This window comes from Vigna umbellata, chromosome 4 (assembly GCF_029865625.1).
Source record: "Vigna umbellata cultivar VRB3 chromosome 4, Vumbellata_1.0, whole genome shotgun sequence".
Classification (NCBI taxonomy): domain Eukaryota; kingdom Viridiplantae; phylum Streptophyta; class Magnoliopsida; order Fabales; family Fabaceae; genus Vigna; species Vigna umbellata.
In genome coordinates this window covers 1,418,010-1,440,225 of record NC_142168.1, presented here as the reverse complement: position 1 = coordinate 1,440,225, position 22,216 = coordinate 1,418,010, and the positions used below count along the sequence as shown (strand labels likewise).

At 30.6% G+C, this 22,216-nt stretch overlaps 1 protein-coding gene across 1 annotated transcript; it reads left to right on the top strand.

Annotated features, from left to right (window-relative positions):
* The first annotated feature begins 9,953 nt into the window (after positions 1-9,953).
* Positions 9,954-19,796, top strand: LOC124826131 (uncharacterized). The gene is made up of 15 exons (XM_047298890.2): positions 9,954-10,284; positions 10,752-10,879; positions 11,098-11,169; positions 11,248-11,361; positions 12,373-12,441; positions 12,543-12,599; positions 14,192-14,245; positions 14,329-14,391; positions 14,549-14,611; positions 14,894-15,058; positions 15,137-15,292; positions 16,977-17,057; positions 17,143-17,204; positions 17,318-17,449; positions 19,448-19,796. Exons 1-14 carry the CDS (start codon positions 9,969-9,971, stop codon positions 17,406-17,408), a joined length of 1,491 nt encoding a protein of 496 aa, XP_047154846.2. The 5' UTR covers positions 9,954-9,968; the 3' UTR covers positions 17,409-17,449; positions 19,448-19,796.
* The last annotated feature ends 2,420 nt before the right edge of the window (positions 19,797-22,216 follow it).

The window sequence follows — 22,216 nt, the reverse complement described above, 5'->3', positions numbered from 1 at the left end:
CTTATCACCCTCTTTTATAGTTACACCCATCACATTACACCCTTCTTTCAATACCAAATCACTCAAATGCCATTGTATGCTGCAAATCATCTATTATATTATAACACTAATCATTCAATGCCATTATAGAGTTCCGATGCAGCTGGCATGCAAATTGATTGCACCAAGGGGATAATATATATATATTATATATCATCAGTAAACTTGTCATGGCTTCGATACAGTGAACCAAAATTTAGAATATATGAAAACAGTAGTTGAAACTAAGATATATTTCTTAAGTTAACTTAGTTTTATAGTGTTGTTATATTTCTTACTCCACTTATATATAGGTAAGCTTCTTGGAGACACACTTTCCACAAAGCTATAAGTTAATTGGTGTGATTTTCTTCTACCTAATTGATAAAGATAACGCACTTTCCTTTAATATATACCATTTGCTTCACGTTCACTTGAGTTTATTAATTAATTGACCTACTTTTTTTATTAATGGAGTTATAACTAGTTTTAGACTAATATGCATGATTAAAAAGAGAGATGTAATAATGATAAACAATTAAAAGAGGTAGAAAAATGTTAACCACAACGATAATTTAGAAGAAAAAAAAGTGTAAATTTAAAAATATATATATTGCTACAATCAAATTAATTATTTTTTACAGTAGCTAATTAAATATTATATTTTTTTCTTGTTGTCATGTGAAACAGTAGTAGAAAAAAGAAATCTTAATACAAAATCCACTTGATTGGTTAAGCTTCCGTCCCGTTAGACAGTACCTTCCTTGAAGAAACACTCGGATTAATTAATGTTTTGCAATTCTCCGTAATATAATTTATAATATTAAGTCAAGATCGAACCAAACTTTTGAAAAAGATACTTTGGTATACTTAATGTAATTATGTGCCGAAACCGCGTTTTGTTGCTGTACAGATTAATTTTAAATTTAATTTTCAATATATGTATGTTGCCCTCTTCCTTCATGAATTGTGTAACCCTATCACGTGGACTGTTTTTATTTTGTTCACCATTCTTGTTTCAATATTTGGTACTTAAAAAAATGCTTGTTAGCTTAATAATGTGATGTTCGGTTCCGAAATGCATTAGGCATAATTAACTACTGTTGTGCCAAAGATAAATTATAACGAAACTTAACTTACTTAAAAGTGGTAAAATTATAATTTAATTAGTATTATAAAAACAAAAGAGGAATGAAGATACAAACAAATTACAAACTAACATTTCAAATAATGTCTCAAATAAACGTTATAACTTCTTTAGGTATTATTTATAAGTTCGAACAAGGTTTTTAACTGTTAAAAAAATAAATAAATAATATATTGCCAAATATAACCTTAAATCATCTCAAGTCATTTTGATTTTTTTTTTACTATCCTTTGTATGCTTCTTATTAATAGTAAACAAAATTAACTGAATTACAATGTTAAAAGCTAATAAAAAATAGTCAGACTAAAGTAAACTGAATTAAAAATTAATTTAGACAAAAACTATTTTTTTATTTGATAAAACTACATTAAATTACACTTAACTATTTTTTGTTTTATCAAAAAAAAAATCAATTATTTTATAAGAAGCTTAATTTTCTATCATTGGTTGTTGTATAGCTAAAATTGCTATAAGGAGTACTACCTAAAATTAATACAAGTTTTATAACAAAAGGAACGAAAATGTGAAATGAATAGTAAAATAAAAAAAATGCAAATAGGTATAATAAATTGTTTAATGAAAATACTATTAGTGCTAAAAGCTTTCATGAAATCACATCTACCAATCAATCTAAAAGCTACAAAGAAACTAGATCCATGAGTTTAACTTATTTAGGATATGATGCTATTGAAGAGAAAGAAAAAACATAAAAGTTACGGTTGTAATTAACTTATAAAAGTTCCGTTTTTTAAAAATTATACTATAAGATAATACAGTTCAATTTTTATTATAATAGTTAAATTTTTTATAATATTATATAATATAGTTAACTATGGTTTAATATAATTAGATTAATTTTGACCAATCTTATGAAAGCTTTCCTGATAAGAAAAACATTCAGGTTACCAGAACTAGTTTCTTTCAATGTAATTTTTGTAAAAACAGAATTAAAAGAATAAGATGAGGGTCCAAAAATTAAACAGATGGTGTATATAGTATTTTTGGCAGCATATCCAAAGTAGAATGGGCCAATGTGAACATATACTATGTTTTAAATTTGGGTTTTATTCCTTCCACCACCACACACCATGCTTCCTCCACCTCCCCAAATTTTTTTAATTCCAATTCTATCTTTATTTCCTCGTCTTGGTACGTTCTCTCGAGCGCTATAGTTTGATGTCCGGGACTATCAATTATTTTAAAGGGAAAATTACTCGGAACCCCTTCCTTTGCGTTGTGATCGTCAGTTTCCTGGCCGCATTCGATTTCAGATTCGATGACTCGGAGAAGGTTCTCATCGGAGGTTGGTTTCTTCCGGGCAGCTGCAGAAGAAAAGTGAAACTTTGGAACAAACGAATCCTTGTGGTGGTTGATGGCAGAGAAAATTAAGGTGCGGTAACCCAGGTGGTTATTCTTCGTCAATTGACCCGCCACCGCAAGGGCCCTCACAAAAGAACTTGACTTGCAAAGAATTGAGTTGAACGCCATAGCCAAACACGAAAGAGGCCTATTGTTAGACACGTTATGACACCACGACGAAAACCTAGAAATCAATCGAGCCAAAACGCTGAAAACGGAAAACGTGAGCAAGGTCAAAGCCGCCGAAGTTTCAAGGAAATGCAAGGTGGAACGGCGGCAGGAAACGACGAGTCTGCGGTTGTGGTCGAGAGTAAGGAGGGTTTGCAAATCGAGGTAAGCGTCTCTTCCGGAAAGTATGAATCAGCGAATGTTAGATTGGAAAGCGGTCAGAGGAGTGAGGTCGATGACAGCTTCGAACTTGTGTTCGGATGAGGAAGAGGTGGAGGTGGTGGCGGGGAGGAAATGGCGTCTGCGGCTGCGGCAGCGGAAGGAGGAATAGACGACGGTGAGTCGGCAGAGGCGACGACATGGGTAGGGTGGAGGGAAATGGGAGGGAAGAGTCCAAGTGCTGACAGAAAACATATAGCTACTCTGTTTTTTCTTAACACAACAAAACAACTCTTCCACCTCCCTCTTCTTAAACGTACGTCAACATCATCCGTCACGTCTTGATTCTTAAACAAATGTCAAACATTTGTAGACGAATATCGACTTTCATTTGTCTTTTAACGGATATTCGTTTATAAATATTGACATCCGTTACTCAAGGATAAAAAGGGAATGAAGAGTTATTCAAGGATAAAAAAGGAATAAGGAGATCGTGTGGTGAATTTAACTGAACGAGTTAAGTCTAACCGTTTTTATTTCCAATACATTAAGATAACAACTTGTTTCGGTAACATGACTAATGGTTTTGGTTTATACTCTATACTTTATAAATATTTATTTTAGATTTATAATAAACTCTTTTAATAATTAAATCGTGTTTCTAACAAAGTTACTCGTAAATAGAAAAGCATAGACTCTTAAGAAAATCATGTGTAAAGATTAAAAAAATAATAAAGATGATATATTGAAATGTTTGAAGAAAATAATATTTAGTTAATCATGGGACTATCTTGAGATTATCATTATTATGAGTTGGACTGTATAGGTGAAATGATTAAATATAATAATTATTTAGACAAATTTTGGTGACTTAATCCACTTACCCAAGCTATCAACCTAGTAGGTTAAATCGTGTTCTGCCCCTAATTCACTATTTTATAATTTGAAAAAAAAAAGATATTAAGTATTTTAGACTTAATATTTTTCGTTTGTAATTATTTTTAATTTTTTTATCATTAATGCTATGTATAACACATTATAGTAAAAAAGTATTTAAAAATCAAATTTAAGACATATTATTCATATGTTTTACGATATTTAATTAATTTTGCCCAATTGATTTAGTTCTAAAAAACAATTGATAAGTTATATGAATTCCTTGAAAAATTCTGTAATATTTAAATATTCTTTAAAACAAATATTTAATGAAACTTTAAATATTTAATTATGTTTCGGTTAATGACTTGTTCAACCGAGAATTCAATGTTTTTATCAGCTATGTTTGGTGAAATTAACTTCTCCATGATATTTTTTTAATTACTAAAATATGGGGCCCGTGCTCTACAGGCTGAAACTGTACGTATCCTAAAACTCAAATTTAAATTTACAAAAATTCACTTTTACACCATTATTTTAAATTTAAAGGATACATGAATGTTAAATTGTATAATTTAATTACTGGACTAACAAAAAAAGGTATACCCAGTATAAAATTATTATTAATAAAATATTAAAGTTGTCATTTATATGAACCATAGGTTAAAGGTTAAAGCTGTTGTACGGGAATACTAATTAATATTTCATCTGTTGCATGTACTGTGTAAAATACAAAAAATGATAGTTTCTAATAAAGTTTAAAATAACAGAAACATATCAAAAGTGTTTTCGAGTAATTCTTCATAATACTAAAAAGTAAAAAAAATAAAAAATAAAAAATAAAAGTATAGAAGCAATAAGAGGCATAAATGTATTGGCCTCTCCGTAATGAATTTGTGAACCAACCAAATAAGAAACAAAAATTGAGGCTAGCGTTGGCATTTAAGTAACTCAGCTACTTCCATAATTTCGCCAACCACAAACAATATTTCCATCAGTTATTATCACCACCATTGCTCCTATTAAGGTATAATTAATAAAAATATTTATATCAACTAGTGATTCACATGCTACTCTACTATATATATATATATTTTTTATAATATTTTTTGTTGATAAAGAAAATTCACACATAATAAAATAGTTCATTGGTCGTTCATTTGGTTAACTTAAATATTTTTCTTACCTTGAAATGTTTCATACATTAAGGTTAAAGAGAGATGAAGCAAAACACCAAAAAGCTTATTGAGGGAAGGTAAATGAAACCGCGGAATACATATAAAGGAAAGGAATTTATTGAAGTTACACTCAAATGGATGTCCTAGTTTATCTTTTAACTACCTTAAATTTTTGGAAAGAAGATGTTTAAAGGGAAAGAGCAATTTGTTTTTGAAACTTTTAAGGCACAATGAAAATGTAAGAATGAAAGAAAAATATATAGTATAAATTAGTGTAGGGAATTCAAGTGTGGAGCACGAAGTTTTGGAGTTTCTCGTTAAATAAAAAAATATTGAGAGTGTTAAAGTATGAACTTACGTCACATTTAGTAAAAATGAAAAATTTAACAATATATAATAAGAAATAAAAATTATGAACTCGTTATTTTAAGAGTTTTTAAGAGTTTAGATTATAAGTAACGTGAATCTCTCACGAGTTAAATCAATGTTTTGTTAATATTGTATTTCTAAGATAACGAGGTGAAAAATATACAAGAAAAAAAATCAGCAAATTAATTATATTTCGAAATTAATTAAATTTAGATTTTGAATTAAAAATAATATCATATAATCTTTTTTATATGAATTCCCTTGTGATTTATGAGATGTAAATCTCTCTAACTATATACCAGTTTCTTTATATATACTTATTTATCAATAAATCTAACTATTAGGAATAAAAAGAAAAAGACAATAACTTAGTAAGTTACTTTTTTATACAACTTTATATATATATAATATTTAATTTTTTCTCAAACCCTTGTCAGTTTTTTTAAGTTTAAATAACCGTTATAAATTGTATAGTAAGATATTTATTGGATAAAATATTTTTGATATTTTAAGCAGTTAAGATATTTATGAGTAACTAACCACATTTTGAGGTAAGGTTATTTTTATTGGCCTATAAATACAATGACAGGGCAAAAGTCCAAGTACGTTCCCTTTACACACTAGATAATATTCTAGGGTAACATTATAATCACTTTCTTGAGAGCTGAGGTTCCATAACCCTTTTCTTACTTGAGCGTCGGAGACAAGAAGGAGACGCGACAACAACAGCATCACTGGAAGGAGCGGTGAAGATTCAGTACGCGTATCTCGGCCTCAACCAATTTACCGAAACATAAATTAATCAATATAATTATTTATTAAGAAAAACACTAAGTCTTCACAAAGTATACAATCCTTAGCCCTTATCCCTTATGCTAACTTATTCGGCCATAACAAAAGAAAAATAACTTACGCTTTTAACGATAAATCACTAGCCACATCAACCCTCCACACACTTGATGTTACATCCAACTTATAATCAATGGCAATGCCAATGACAAATAATTAGAAACACGGTGAACAAAATGAAGGAAAACAAGTAGAAAGTAAAAGAAACACCCTCTTATACTAGTACATATATAAGAATAATATTAAATATGAGATTTTACAATAGGACAATGATAATTTGATAATATTTTTTTGACAGCATTTTAACATCATCTACGTGTCATTATGTGATTAATCAATGTTGATGTTTATGATTATTATTATTATTATTATTAATTGTGAAGTAATTTTGGACCAATCATAGAATGATACATAAATTATATTAAAATATTGTCAAAAAAATGTTGTCAAAACATCATTATCCTAAAAAATATGTTTACTTGAGTGACGTATGATATGTTAGAAAAGTTCACAATTATTAATAAATAATTGGTGTAAAACAAAGACCTCTCATTGAAACATCAATAGACTTGAACATTGAATTGTGAACGTAAAAACTTCATTAGTTACAAAAGTTGAAACCTAAAACCACCGTGCATTTCTATTAATACTCTTGTGATTTAAAACTGGTAAAATTTAGAACTTTTGTCCTTCTAACTTTGAGATACTCAATATTACGAGTACAAGAAAGAAGGAAAATAACCAAAATAGAACAAACGAGGAAGGATATGAATATACGAAATATATTAAATATTAAAAGTTTTACTTAAGGTAAACTTCAAATAAATAAATAAACATATATATATATATATATATATATATATATATATATATATATATTAATTACATTAGTGTAAAAATAGTATTTAACATCACACATTTAACATTTAACGAACAAAAATCTAACATAAAAAATGACAGGTGACAGTTAGTTTTATAAAGAAAATGTCATTATAGATTCGACTCCAAGAGTATCTCACAGATGTTAAAAAGTCTGCAAACAAAACTGAAAAGTCACTGTTATATTGATTTTACATGTTGTCTACAGGTCCTTTGACATCTAATTTGAATCAGACTTCGGTCCTTTCACCCACGAACGTAAAAAATGTGCGAAAATACCTCATTTTGGATGTCAATATTAATTTTTTTTACAACTTAAACATCGACTGCGAATGGGGAGCCGATGTCTTAAAGCAATTTGACGTCAACTGGGAAGGGGGCCGACGCCAGATCCCTTCCATAACGTGAGCATCATTTTGCGTTTTTTCTCTCGTTGTTTTTGTCTTTTCGTCTTGCTTTCTGGTTTGTCATTATCGTTCAAGTGAGTTTTCTTCCACTTTACACTTTTTTAAATTATTTTGTAGAAATTACATTATGTTTGGAACCATTATCTTTCATTTGCATCGACTAAAAATTGTTTTCATTGACTTTTGGTGCAATTCTTGTGCGCGAGTTCTCGGACCTCGACAGCGACGTTTTCCCTCTCCACTTCTTGTGCTCATTCTCTTTCGGTGTTTTTCATTTTCAACCCTTCAAAAAGGTTAATATTTTGGTTGGTTGTTGTTTAGTATTTTAATTACTTGAAACCCATGATATATATAACTTTGTGATGCGTTGGGATCATTTTCTGTATTTCATGTGTGGTATTATTGTAAAAACAATTTTTTTTAAAAACAAAAACAAATTCGAGGTCAAATAGTATCAAACCGACATCAATTGATGTGTGATCCACGTGAAATACGATGTCAATTAACGTCCATGTAAAATTCAACGTTTTCTTATAAAACGTCGAGTTTAAGTTAAATCCATAACAAAAAATATCAAAGGTCCTTTTTATAATAATATTACAAACCATTTTTTAAAATTAAATTAGATTTAAAACTCGCATATTATTATTTGATCAACACTTATTTTAGGAAATATATATATATATATATATATATATATATATATATATATATATATTTACATAAGGTGGTTTGATTGAAATTTTCATTGATATAAAAATAAATTTTATATTTATTAGTTTTAACAGCCATATAAGATTTAATCTTATAGTTCTATTTAATTTATGTCAAAATATATTTATCCTTTTAGTAATTAAAATCTTGTATTATTTTTTTCATTTATGTAAAAATAATTTTTATATTTATCACTTTTAACATAAGATTTTTTCAGTTAATTACAAAGGACAGTATATTTTGACTTAAGTTAAATACAACGTAGAATCATAAGACAAAATGCCGTGAGTTCATCGACTATGTCCTGTATTTTTGTTTCTCAACTTTAATGTCGTGAAACCATTGTGTTCGGACTACCATCGTCACTGTTGAAATGTCACAAAGACACATAGGACTATATATATATATAAAATTAAACATGCGAATTTTTATATAAACTTGGACATTTTTCATCTGACGTAAAATTTCGATGACTTTGCAATTAATCATACACATTTTTTATATTTTAAATAATTTTATTTTGATTAATCTCCAATTTTTCCTTATACACGTCTCACGTAGAAAAAAATAAAAAATTCAACATGTTCGCAGCATATATGTCTGTAAATATTTGTTTGGGCAATGTTTTCATGTGCCACTTATTTTATTATATTTTCATTTGAATGACATTTTCAATCAATTTTATATATTTTTTGGCCGTTGGATATTGTTGCTTGAGTAGTCATAGTCTTTGTTACGTGAACATGCGATTCATCATTTATGGAATAAACAAAAACAAGTTTCCATCCATAGAATTGAATTTTTCTCCTTTTCACTCCCACAACACAACACATGTGGTCACAGTCAGTCTTTCGTAAAATATCAATATCATTAGTTTAATAAATAATATCCATCAATAACGTTAATCGACTTCCATAATAAAAAAACAACATCTTGACAACAATCTTGCTATTTTTTCTCGAGAAAAAAAGTATTTTGGTAAAATAAATTTATCAAGAAAATCCCGAACACGAAAAAAATAAAATAAAGTATCTGATAGTATAATAAATAATGCAATGAAAATAGTAAAATGTAGTATTTCCAAATTATTATTTAAATAATATATATATTATTGGGAATCAAAGTATAGTTTTATCTGATTGGACTCTGATTTCACCAATTAAATCCTTCTCGATAAATCAACATTTATATTTTTTATAAAACTCCCCTACCACTATTTCGCATGTTTTCAAAATCTCTTAATAGTCAACTACTTTTGTTGGTCCTGTGATGTAATCCATTTCAAACCTCCCACGATGTCTTCACCTACCCGAAGCACACAACTACTCAACCACATTTCTCTTTTATGATCTTCTAGAAAATTATTTTTCCATATAAATTTAAAGTTTGGAACAGTGAAATTAATTATGAAAATCACTAATGAGAAATACTTGATTTTACTACTGTCCTAAAAGATTTATTCAGCATAGAAAAAGTTAATTATATTTTGGAAAAATTGAAAAAGTTAATCGATTGTGAACAAACATGTCTTGCATCAATATTATTATGGATGAATCATTAGATTTTGGTGGGCCTGAGTTGCCACTTGTTCACATCGCATCGTCTTTTAAAATAAAAGATCAGATCAGGTTCTCCAACGCCACGCCCACCTCGTGCTTCCCTTTTTCCTTATTTTCTGAAATTTATTAAACCACTGAGTAAAAAAAGAAAAGGTTTAATTTTAGGCTATTTTTGTAAAATTAAATAAAAATTCTATAATTGACAATTGCCGATTCAATTATAGCGTGAAGAGTGTATGGGTATGTATCATCAACATTCAGTATATACTATATAATAAAGAAAAACATGAATATTCAATTACTATTTATTTCTAGAGAAAAAGAAAAGCAAAATAGAAAAGCTTCTTGTAAACGACGAAGGTGTTATAAATATCAGAACACCGACGAGGGTGTGTTTTTCTCCGAAGCTTTGTTGGCGGCAAAGCAAATCTGTATTGCGATGGCGCCCACGAAGCTCTTCTTCTTTGCGTTTTCAGTAGCCCTAATTTTCGCCATCGTCGGGGCCGAGGCTGATGTTTCCGTCGACGGAAGCGTAGCAGAGCCTGATTCCTCTGCCTTCAAGATCCAATTAGATCAACTCAATTCTAAGATCCGAATTCTCGGTCTGTTTTCGTCTTCTATGCAAAATGAAAACCTAACTCTGTTTTTAATCTCGATTTTTTTCATTTCCAGATTTTAATTTTAGTAGTTGCACTCTTCGGTCACCAGCAAGTCCGCGTTTACGATTTTTGTTTCTCTGCAATTTAAATTAGGACCGTGCTATGATTGTGAGTCGTAGTGTTGTCGTGCTCACGGTTTTAAATTAGGTGCAGTCGCTGTGTTTAAATAGCAATTTCTGGTTTTTGTTTATGCTGTCAATGAGAGTGCTGTTGATTGATCTTTATACAAGTACCTTTTTTGCGTACTTGCTAACGATTTACGATTGTAATGACTTCTTTTTATGGTTTCGTTTCATGTCATTTGAATTCAAGGAGTTATAATTCCCTCCCCTTTTTCATCTGGATACATGCTGATTTCTTACGGTTTCTTTTTATGACTAACATGTGTCGTGTTTAATTTTATTTTGAAGAATCTGAAATCAGAGAAAAGTCAGAAGAAGTGAAGAGGAAGGACGAAATTGTGGCCGGAAAAGAAAAAATTATTCAAGATAAATCGGTCACCATACAGTCCCTGCAGAATGATATTGCTTCTCTCCAGGTGTGGGACTAGACCTGGATTACAATTTTTCTTCATTACACAGATGTTTTCTTTTTTTAATATTGATGTGGTATTGTTACTTCATGTAATAATGATAATTTGAGTATCGGTGGTTAGTGTAAGCATCCCATTCTCATGCTTTATTGTATTGTTGGTAGTATTTTTTTTTTGTTAATAAATTGTACTTAGAAAACTTTAAAAAATATTTTTCCTCTCAGAAAAAAGGGTCATTGGATGCTGAAGAGCAAGTCGGAAAGGCTCATGCACGGGCTGTTGAACTACAGAATCAGGTTACTTATAAATCAGCCAGTAGACGTGTCTTGTATGATCATTATTCTATAGTGCAGACTCAGAAATTCTTTATGCAGGTGGACAAGCTTAAAGGGGAACTAGAAACACAAAACAGGGAGAAAGGGAACTGGGAAACTCGAGTGCTTGGGTTAGAGAAAAAAGTTAATGACTTGAACTCAAAATTAGAAGATGTAAGTTTTACGTTTACCAACAGTTCTGTTTTAACTAATGTGCCTTAAGTGCACCTCATTATTGTTTTGTCCTTGAAACTAATTCTTAATCACTATTTACAGTTGATTTTTGTGTAAATACTTTAGTATTTTAATTACACATACGCTGAGTTATATTCCCTTTTCATTTCACTTCTTCTTATCAATGTGTCTTGTAATAAAATTGATCTGTTCTAGGAGTAACTTATGCACCTTCACATGTTCAATTCTCACTTGGGAAGGGCATACGTTAATCTCCATTTTCTACATATCTACCTTTTGGTTTTCACATGCCATTCTCCTTTTTCCTCCTTCGTTTGTATTGTAATTGTAACTGTATTCTTCTAGCTTTGAACAACATGCTATACTTCTCTGCCATTTTTTTTTTTGCATGTATAGTCCTGCCTATCTCTACTTTTCGCTTTCCACTATGACTTAATACATGCTGCATGTTCTGATTCCTCAAATTTGGAAATTTTCGTAGAGTTTGCTTTGAGATGTTAATGGTGTAGAAGTTTTTATGCTATTATTGACAAGCAAGTGTGAATTAGGATATTCTCTTGGTTGGAGGCTTCAGTAGGTCTTAGAAACTGACGTTGTCAGCTCAGCAGGCAGCCGCACCTTGCTGTTTGTTTATTTTCATGTCGAATTTACTATTCATTTTTTTGGTGCATGCTTTTGGATTATGCTTGGCTTGACGTGCATCCATCCTCTGATGTATTGTGTATTACTGCAGCATCATCATTAGCTGCTAGTTTTTTGTTAGTTGGTATGATAATAATATCTACTGCTGTTGGCTTTAGGTTGATCCGACTCTCATTTTAGATCTAAGAGAATTACTATTGACCTCTATTACATCCAAAAAACGAATTAAAAACCATTATGTCATTATTTTTCACTAGTTACCTGCAGTACTGTAATCGATTTTCAAGTTATTCAAATATATTCTGTCTAAGGATGACGCGGTGACCTGAGTAAGTACATTTTTCACAGCTTCAAAAGATAAACCAGGAGCAGAGGACACAGATTCAGAAAACGGAGCGTGCTCTTAAAGTTACCGAGGTATGTCAGTGCATAGATTTTCTTGTCTATGTTGTGCAGGAGGATGCTTGATGATATTTTTGATTGAAGTCTTTTGATTTTCACCTAATATTCTTGTTTAGGAAGAGATGGTGAAGGCTAAGTTTGAGGCAGCTGTCATAGAAGCAGAGTTGAGTTCGGTAATAATTCACCAATTCAGTTTAATACCTACATCATTATATCATTCTTACACGTCTGTAAATTTTGATAGCCGTTTTAGCTATCGATGTTGTGCCTTCTATCTGAAACTGAAGAATATCTTTAAATTCTTTGTCATTTTATTTATAGCCTTGCAAAATTGCGAATAGTTTATTTGTTGGTTAAGGTTTTAGGGTTGTTATTGAAAATGTCAACATATTATTAACAATAATGCAGGAAAATAAATGAATTAATTGGATGTCATTGCTTAGCTTTTAGGCTCAGTCTTTGTGTGACACTGCTATTGCTTACTGATTGGATTGGATAAAATCGTGAGAAAATAGCTGAAGTTGCATAGCAGTTGAAAAGATGAATTGTGTATGTATAAAAAAGTTAAGGTGTATGCTAATAAAAATAAATGCACAAAAATTAAAAATTAACTTAAAGTTCAATTGAGTGGAGGCTTGTTGGAGATGGCAGGACGATGTAGGCTGCATCATGCAATCATGGCAATGACAGAAGGAGTTGCGATTGTCGATCCACAAAATTCGACTATGTAATGGTGATTTTGTGCTGCCATAGCAGCCATTTAAGTACACTGCTTTGTGATAAACATGGTGGCTCTTACCTTGGACTGGAGTTCTTAAATTGATATTTTACTAAAAAACACTGGAGGTCAAATAAAAGTGAATTGTTCATGTTAAATACTAAATAAAATATTATTTGAAAATACTTGTACATGTAAATACTGGTTTCTGATGGATTGTTTTTCAATTAAATTCAGTGCTTAATGAACAGAATCCATAAGCTCGTAATAACTTAAACTTCATAAAATAGAAAAGGTAAAATCTCATCATTCATCCTTGATTTGATCCTTTGAGTGCGGTTACCATGGAGAGCTACGTTTACAAGCTGCACTTAGACATTCCTTTTTTTTTTTTGACAAACACTCCAAACACCAACAAGGGACAATAGAAAGCTCTAACCATTGTTGGACACTGTAACTCAAACTAGCATGTGATTCAATCATAGAAATCTCAGCCTTAGTATGTTTAAGTCGGACTCATGGATAACCAGGGTGAGACTGAACATATGTTGTGGGGTTTTGATGTAGCTCCAAGCAATTGCCAAACTACCATTAGCCTTGCTTAGATCCAGTTTAATATCCACGACCTGGAACTCCTAGTCTAAATACCCTTCAAAATATGAAAAATATAAAATCTTTAGTCCAAAACGAGTTTCCGTTATCTTATTATTTTGAAAGGCTTTGTGTAATGATTTCACCATATTCACTTCAAAGATGAAAAACTTAAAATCTTGAGTTCAAAACGAATGTCCATAATCTTAATATTTTGAAATGGATTGTGTAATGTAATGATTTCACCATATTTTTCTTCTCATATCTAATATTTTCTATTTCATTGTTAAATTGTAGCATTTTAGATTTTTCCATTTTTTGTTTTTGTGTGCAGCAGTTGCCTATTGCTACAAATAATGATAGATTAGAAAACCATTTCATTTTCTCGAAATTTTTTATCATATTAATAATTATAATTACGTACATTGAATTGATTCATACTGGTGTTATAATCAGACACGTGGTGCTTGGCTTCCACCTTGGCTTGCTGTACACTATCTTCATAGTAAGGTGAGTCTATGTTGTATCTCCTCTGATGTTTTTTGTTAGAACATCCTTCCTCACCAGTTCTGAGAGTTTTATTTTTCTACCAGTCTTGTGTTGAGACTCAATGGAACAAACATGGGAAACCTGTTTGGGAAAAGGTTGCTCAAAAGGTAATGTTATTGGTTTTCATTTTGGCTATTATTCTTCTGTTTCTGTTATTTCTTTTGATATGTTAATCTATTACAAATACACTTTATTTTGTTTCTTTATCACTGCAAGCGAGTCATATTGGCTTCTTTATTTAAATGTCTTTCCTATTTACTCTAGGCCCTAGATAAAAAGGCACAAGCTGGAAAGTGGGCTGAACCTCATGTGGAAACCATTAAAACTGTAAGACCTCCATTTACTTAGTTTTTTGCTATGCTTTGCTGGGCATGTTTCTATTTACGTGTAACGAATAGCCAAAAAGCATGCACTTCTAACCAGTGGTATACTGCAATTTTAGTTCATATGGACTTTTTTCCGAATTGTCTCTTTTTAACCCTCGTCCTGATAATATGGTAATTGGTATCCATTTGCGATCTTCCTCGTTTGTAAATATCTTTTCATTTTCTTAAATACCCAGCCAAACTAAATTGTTTTCATTTTCACTTCCTCCTTTTTCAATTGAAGAAATGGGTCCCTGCTGTAAAAGAACAGTGGTCTGTGGTGAAAACAAGTGCTGAACCGCATTTGCAATTATTGACCACAAAAACTGTTGAAGGTTATGAGGCTACCAGGAAGACAATTTCTCCCCATTTAAGCAAGGCAAAAGAATTTGTTCATCCTTATTATCAGGTACAAACCTCTTCAATTCATCCTTTTGTTTTGTTGGTTTTGTTTGCAGATGTGTCTCTTAAGACTACTGGTTGACAGGAAGCTAGAAAGTTCAGCAAGCCATACATTGATCAGATTGCTGTTGCAGCTAAACCTCATGTTGATAAAGTACAAGTGGTTTTGAAGCCCTACACAAATAAAGTTGTTCATAGTTATGGGAAATTTTTGGAATCAGCTACTACATATCATCGCCAGGTTTCAGTCTTCATCTTTTATTAGAATATTGGAAAAGTTGTGCAATCCTTATTGTATTTATCATTATTTATTGCTGATATAAATACCTTTATTGTTTTTTTACATGTTTTCCTTTTGCACCGTATTTAAAAAAAAAAATTGAAAAATGTAAACTTTGGTTGGACAGTCTGTCTTTTGAAACATGTAGTTGTCCTTTCCTTCAATCATTTTTAGTTGTTAAAGAAAGGAAGTATATGCAATAACTTATTGCTTGCCATTATTTATTGTTGATATCGGCGCTATTATTGTTTTTTAATTGTATTCCTCTTGCACTGTATCTACTTATGAGAAAATTGGCAATATAAACTTTGGTTGGCAGTATGTATTTTGAAATTTATAGTTGGTCATTCCCGTAATCAGTCTTAATTGTTTTTTTTTTAAAGGAAGAAATATAGTCAAAGGAAACTTCATATATTTGCATATCAGAATTGTGAAGAAATAAAAGAAAGAATTTGTATTGGTTTTATGAAATTTACTAAAGGTGTTTGAGTCAGATTAAAGCCCTATATATATTATCAGGACTCAGTATGATAGAACTAAAGAAAATAAAGGAGAAATTATTCCTTTACATATATTTATTCATTTAAGGGGGCAATGTGAGTGGTATGCCCGAATGTTATCAACCAAACTGATCATTGACTCAGTAAAGGCTTTTAGGTTAATGGGTCATTGGTCAAACTATTGAATCACTATTTGAACCACATGAAGTGGTGCATATAAGTTTTTTTAAGTTTGTATTAAAAGTATTATGTTTTTGTGTTAAATAAAAATCTTACTCTATTAATAATATTTATTTTAAAGTGCTTGTGTCTTGGATTGAAGTCCTATTACTGAAACTTTGAAATAAACTTCTGTCAAAATTTCCTCACTTAGCAGGATAATACACTACCCATCAAGTAAACATTTAAATTGAATTAGTAACTGTGTGCACAGTGCTAGACACAACGTGAAAATTCAAGAATTCAGACCTGGGAGATTGTACAATATTGACGGGTGAGCTGTAGTCAAGAGAATTCACTTTGCATGCTAACAGAAGCTTCATATTTTATAATAAAAAATCATTAAAAAATAGAGTGTTTTGTGTTGTTTTAAAATTCAACATGATTAGTTCAAATAATTTAATCACACTGTCATCCATAGAAAACTATCTGGTACATACTTCTTTGATCTGGTTCAAATAGCATTTCCAATCCAAAACTTCCTTGGACTCTACCAGTTTTTTGTCTAACTGGTCAGATTGACTGGTCTGAGCCAATTTTATTCATACTGGTCTGCTCATTTCATAGTCTTTTTACTGTTACATGCTAAAACATTTTACTTTTGCTCGGTTGTACTGTGATTTAGACATAGAAGTGATGTTGCTGAAAACAGATTTGGTTAGAAGTGTTTCTAAAGTTCCTTTCATTTACCATAATGTGATTCTGACCTAAAGCTAGGATTTTAATATCTTGATGACATACTCACTGAAATTCATTTTAGTTCCATGATCTGAAATGACTTTTTCATCTGATTTTACTACATTATTAAAGAGTTCTGTTGACTTTTCTAATTATTGTTTAATTAATAAATGCTGAAAATTTTGCCTAGTATTGAAATTAGGATTAATTGCATTTTCATTTTGGTATTGATTTTTTTTTTAATGAAGGTCCAAGCCACTGTCCAAGAGACACTGAAAAAGCATGAGCTCACCAGACCTCTTGCTACTAAAGAGTTAGAATGGTTTGCGGTAATGAATGATTTTCTGTCCTGATAAGTATTACTGAAATTGTCAGTGATTAGGTGAAATGACTAATATTTTGACAATTTTGCAGGCCTCGGCTCTTTTGGCTCTACCCATTATTTTTGTGGCTAGAGTGTTTTCAGCTGTGTTCTGGTCGATCTTTAATCTTTTTCAAAATTTGTGCACTAATTTGCTTTATATTGATCTGTATGTTCTCTTTACACATATATTTGGAACTTAATAGTAATGACTTTTATTGTCTGCAGCGATAAAAAAGTGAATAAACCTTCTCGAAGTGGAAATAACCATGCACGACGCAAAGCTAAACGAAGCCATCCAGACAAGCACACATCATGAAGTTAGGTCCTGCCTTATTTTTTTTGTGGAAAGAAATTTAGGTATGCTATTCTATTCCATTATTGATTTGATTCGGGATATCTTCAATAACTAATATTATTTTATGCAGGATTCATGATGTAAAAGTGTGCTTTGATATCTTTACCATAAACTGCTATATATAATGCTTGTGTGGCTCAATTTGCTTTTAAATTTTCGTGAGGAACATTAGTTGTTACTGAGTAGGATTCATGTGGGTTCTACCAAACGATGTGAGTTCTACTCCTTATTAACAGGTCCCACATTATTTTTATCCAATAATAGAGTTGTTCTTTGGAAAATAATGTTTGATTCGTAGCTGTGTATATGGAAATCCTTTTGTTGGTGAAGGTAAAACTTGCTTAGGTGATCTTTATACCAAAAAAGATATCAGTTTCTTGCTGTTGGGTGTTGTACAACAAAATAAGTTGGCATTTCTCACTTTTTATGAGGGTCTTCTTTCCTCTGTGATCTTATTTTCAAATGACTGCCTATTTTGATTTACTTGAAAGATTTTAGAGCTAAAGGGGAAATAATTTTGGGTGTCTAACTGAACATCCATGAAAAGCTTTGTTTAGTCTCTTATACAAAACGACCTTGTTGGGAATTGATATATTTCTCAGAGGAAAGCAAACATGGTCACTCATTTACTAAATTATGAGATTAGAAAGAAGCTTCTCTAAGCTGAAAACCTGATGCCCCCTGCTATCTTAATTGTATTTGATAATTCCGTCTTATTGAAGCCTTATTGTTTGAAGGTTTATCTTCCTTCCGTATCAAATGGTTTTAACATGAGAAAAACGAGTGTCCTATTTTCCGCCTCAGAGTCTGCTCCTATACATGTTGTGGTGTTCAACAACTTACTGGGATATAATACAGTTGTTTTTTGAAGATCAGGGTAAAACATTAGTGTCATAGATTGTGTAATTGGATGTAGTAATTAAGTTAATGTGCCTAGGTCATGTTAATTTATGTGACTTCATTTTGAAGGGCCAAACCGATCTGAATGACCGCCATAATGTTTTTTCTCATTTGGAGATACATCACTGTAGATTGAGTTCCTAATCTGTGGAACTAGTATTGAAAATACTTCTTTGGACGAAGTGTTATAAAGGAGATCTGTGACCTAGTAGTGGAAGCGGGATAGGGTAGGTCAAAATGGGGGAAAAGTAGGGATTTCATCCAAGGATCAAATAAATCCCTGAAGGTACTTGGTCACTTTAGTTAAGGCTCTTTTGGTAAACTGCTTTTTTCTTAATTTAAGTGAAGCAAGTGAAGAGCATCAAGAGTCTTAGACTTTAGAAGATCCATCGTGTGCTCAAAGCTATTTGAATTTGGTAATTGATATGAAGAGATCATGAGGTCAAAAAAAAGAAAGAAAAGAAAAGTGGAATTCACTTGATGACATTGTGTGAGCATCGTATTGGTAGAAAACCACATAGTTTATTAAAATTGGTCCTCTACTGCTTAAGGATGTTCGCAAGTCTTCTCAAATTCCTTCTGTTAGATGATTTAACATCTGGATGGTGGTGTTGTTAAGTATATATTTATCATTTTGAGTGTCATAAATGGAAGCGTGAAACTATGATACATTTCAGCGTTTCTTATTTCCAGAAGAGGTTTACATAATGACTTTTTGTTGAGTAAAGTTGTAAAGTGAATTGAAAATAATTGTTTGGATGAGACAAAAAATGACTTTAATATATGAAAGAGAGTATTTGTGGAAAGTTAAAAGGGAGAATATGAAAGAGAGATGGAAAATTAAAAGGGAGAATAGTTGTTGAAAAATAACAACTTAAATATTTTCAAAAAAAGCCTTTTGCAGATTTTAGTTATTACTCAAATATAAACTGAAATTAAATTTTTTTTTTTCATCTCGACTGTTAAAACTTTAAAAATCCATCTTTTCCTAAAATGTTTTCACTGTTTATTGTGCAGTCGAGTTTTTTACATCATTTTGCTTTTCATTAATCATATTGAAATTTGATGCTGAAAAAAAATACTCTTTCTGTTTATTGCAGATAATTTTTCCTGTTCGCATGGGCTTATGGTGGAGGGCTATATCTTTCATGTCATGAGGGGTTTTGAATATTTGCTTCTCTTTTTCTGGGTGAGGTAACTTTAGGATGTTTCACTGTAGAGTTGGGCACACACTATGTTTAGGTGTTTATGTATTGCCTTGTCACTGTGTTATATTTGTTATTATACTTGGCACTCCCATTTCCTGTCGGTTTTGTTTTCTTAAATTCTTGACAGTAGAAGTGTTTCCACTTTATGTATGTTCATTAGAATCAGAAATTTTCTTTCTATCGCGGTTTTCTGCGGAACGTTAAATTTAGAAACTAATTCATGAGTTATTCTTCATTGGAACTTACTGACTTCCCCCCTCCTTTTCTGTGTACGTTTCTTGAACTATCGTTTGAAAATTATTAAAGAGTAGTTTAAATATCATATTATGTACTCCCGTACCGAGAACTAATTGACTTGTTAAATGAGGAATTTCTGTTTAAGTTAAAAGTGCTTGAGAGTTTCCCTATTGAAACTTTAATGTTTATTCTCGTGGAGAATCTCTCAAGGGATCTTAAAAGCGTGTGATTTAATTTGATTTGGTTTAGGAGAAAAATATCATGGTTCAGTTCACGAATTATGGATCAAATGGACCCGGGTAATATGTACCTGAATTTCTTTATTTTTTTTACCAATGGTAGAAATACCCAGTAGTTGTTAATTATATTGTAAATCATGCTTTGCATTTTACATAGGTATTTCAGTATCTACGGGATCATTTACCCTAGTTCGAAATCTATTGCATTACAATGTTTATTTTGAAGGTTAAGTTTTATGAAAAGAGTAGTAGGAGATGAAATGAGTCGTGTCAGATTACTAGTGAAACCATGTACATAAATGTTCTGTTCCAAATAAAAAATTGGAAAAAATATACAACTCGCTAAGATGCATGTAACAGATGGTGCCCTGCCTGAATCTCATCAAACACAATTGTATATAATATAACCAGCGTGATGGAATCTGTTGCATTATATAAAGGGTCGAGGTTGCTTTAATGGATGAATGTTGGCGGACTAAGGTGGAACTGGAGAAACAAATGAACTTAACTGTAAATGAATTGAACATAGACTGCTTTGGTTTATCAGTTTTGGAAGATCGGAAGGTGCTGTTTCGTTTTCTAACAACACTGATCATGCCATGAGTGGCTTGATTGAAAAAGCTTGAAATTTGTTAGCGTAGTCTTATTTTCATTCTTGGTCTGGAAGTCTCTGTTTCTTTAGGTGGAAAAGGAAAATGGGTAAGCTCTTATTTCTTGTTCGCATTATCTTGTCATTCTATATACTAATTTATGTGCTAACTTAATTGACCTTCTATCACTGGCTAGACAAATGCTTATTTGGTCATTGAAGCTTACAACACGTAATAGTACATACTACAACTTAATTTGTTAGTTCATACTGTTTAATTAAAAAACTTAGAAAATTAATGCCCCATATATGTGACAAGCAGGTTAAACTTAATGGTTGGCCTGAAAAATCAGCACTATGAGGTTTGGGTGTTTCTTCCTACACCTCCAAAGTTCTTCTTGCACCTCCAACTTTTCAATAAAATATCAAAACTAGCCTTGGTTAAAAATGTTTTCAATTTAGGTAATTCATTTTAACTTTTTCAGTGATTTAATAAACTCACACACTCACCTACCATGACACAACTCTGTTTGTAAATCTAGATTCCTGTACCTTCAAAAGTTCTTCTACATTTTCACTCTACCATGACACATTTTTTCTTCTCCATTTTTTTCTCTACTCCGTCCATGAAAGTTGAAAGGTTGGTTGAACTTTAATCGGATTTTTGCTTAAGTGTTTAAATAAATTTTGAAATCCGTGAAAACAAAGTTTTCATCAACAGAATTTAAAATGGATTTTGAAATTTATTAAAATTTTCAACGATTTTGAAATCTGTTTACATTTCTAAGTTCGACCATCATTTTCATACTGTTTGAACTTTTTTTCTTTTTTGCATTTCATGTTTTTAATTTCTTTAGATATCTTTTACTTGTTTTAATTTAATAAAATATATTTTAAATTATTAAAATATTAATATATTAAATTATATCAAAATATTAAATTAAAGTAAATATTTATTAAATTTTAAATTAAAAATATATTAAACATATTTAAAAATCCGTTAACACTTCTATATAAAATTAACATATTAATGTATGTTAACGGATTTCAAATTTATTTAACATATTTTCAATTTTTTTAATTTAAAATTTAATAAATATTTAGTTTTATTTAATATTTGTATGTAACTTAATATATTGATATTTCAATATATTTTATTAAACAAAAACAATTAAAAGATATTTAAAAAAATAAAACAAAATATGAGAAAAACAAAAATAAAAAAGTTAAAATAATTGGAATATGTTAAATGAGTTTGAAAATATGTTAGATGTGTCAACTAATTTTAAAATTCGTTAGGTTCTTTAATTAGATATCAAATTTGTCGAGTGTTTTAATCGGATCGAAATTTGATTAGTTTTGAAATTTATTGGATTTATAATTTTAGTGAATTTTTTAATTGGATTTTGAAATTTATTGAGTTACTAGAGTTTAAAATTTCTTCAAGTGAAAGGAGATACATCATGTTAAAAAAAAGGGTAGTAGGTGAGTGGAGTAATTATAAGAGAGAAAAAAAATGTAGTCTTCTCAAAAGAATATTTTAGAAATTTTGAAAGGACAGGGAGAAACTTTGGAGGTGCAAGAAGAAATACTCTT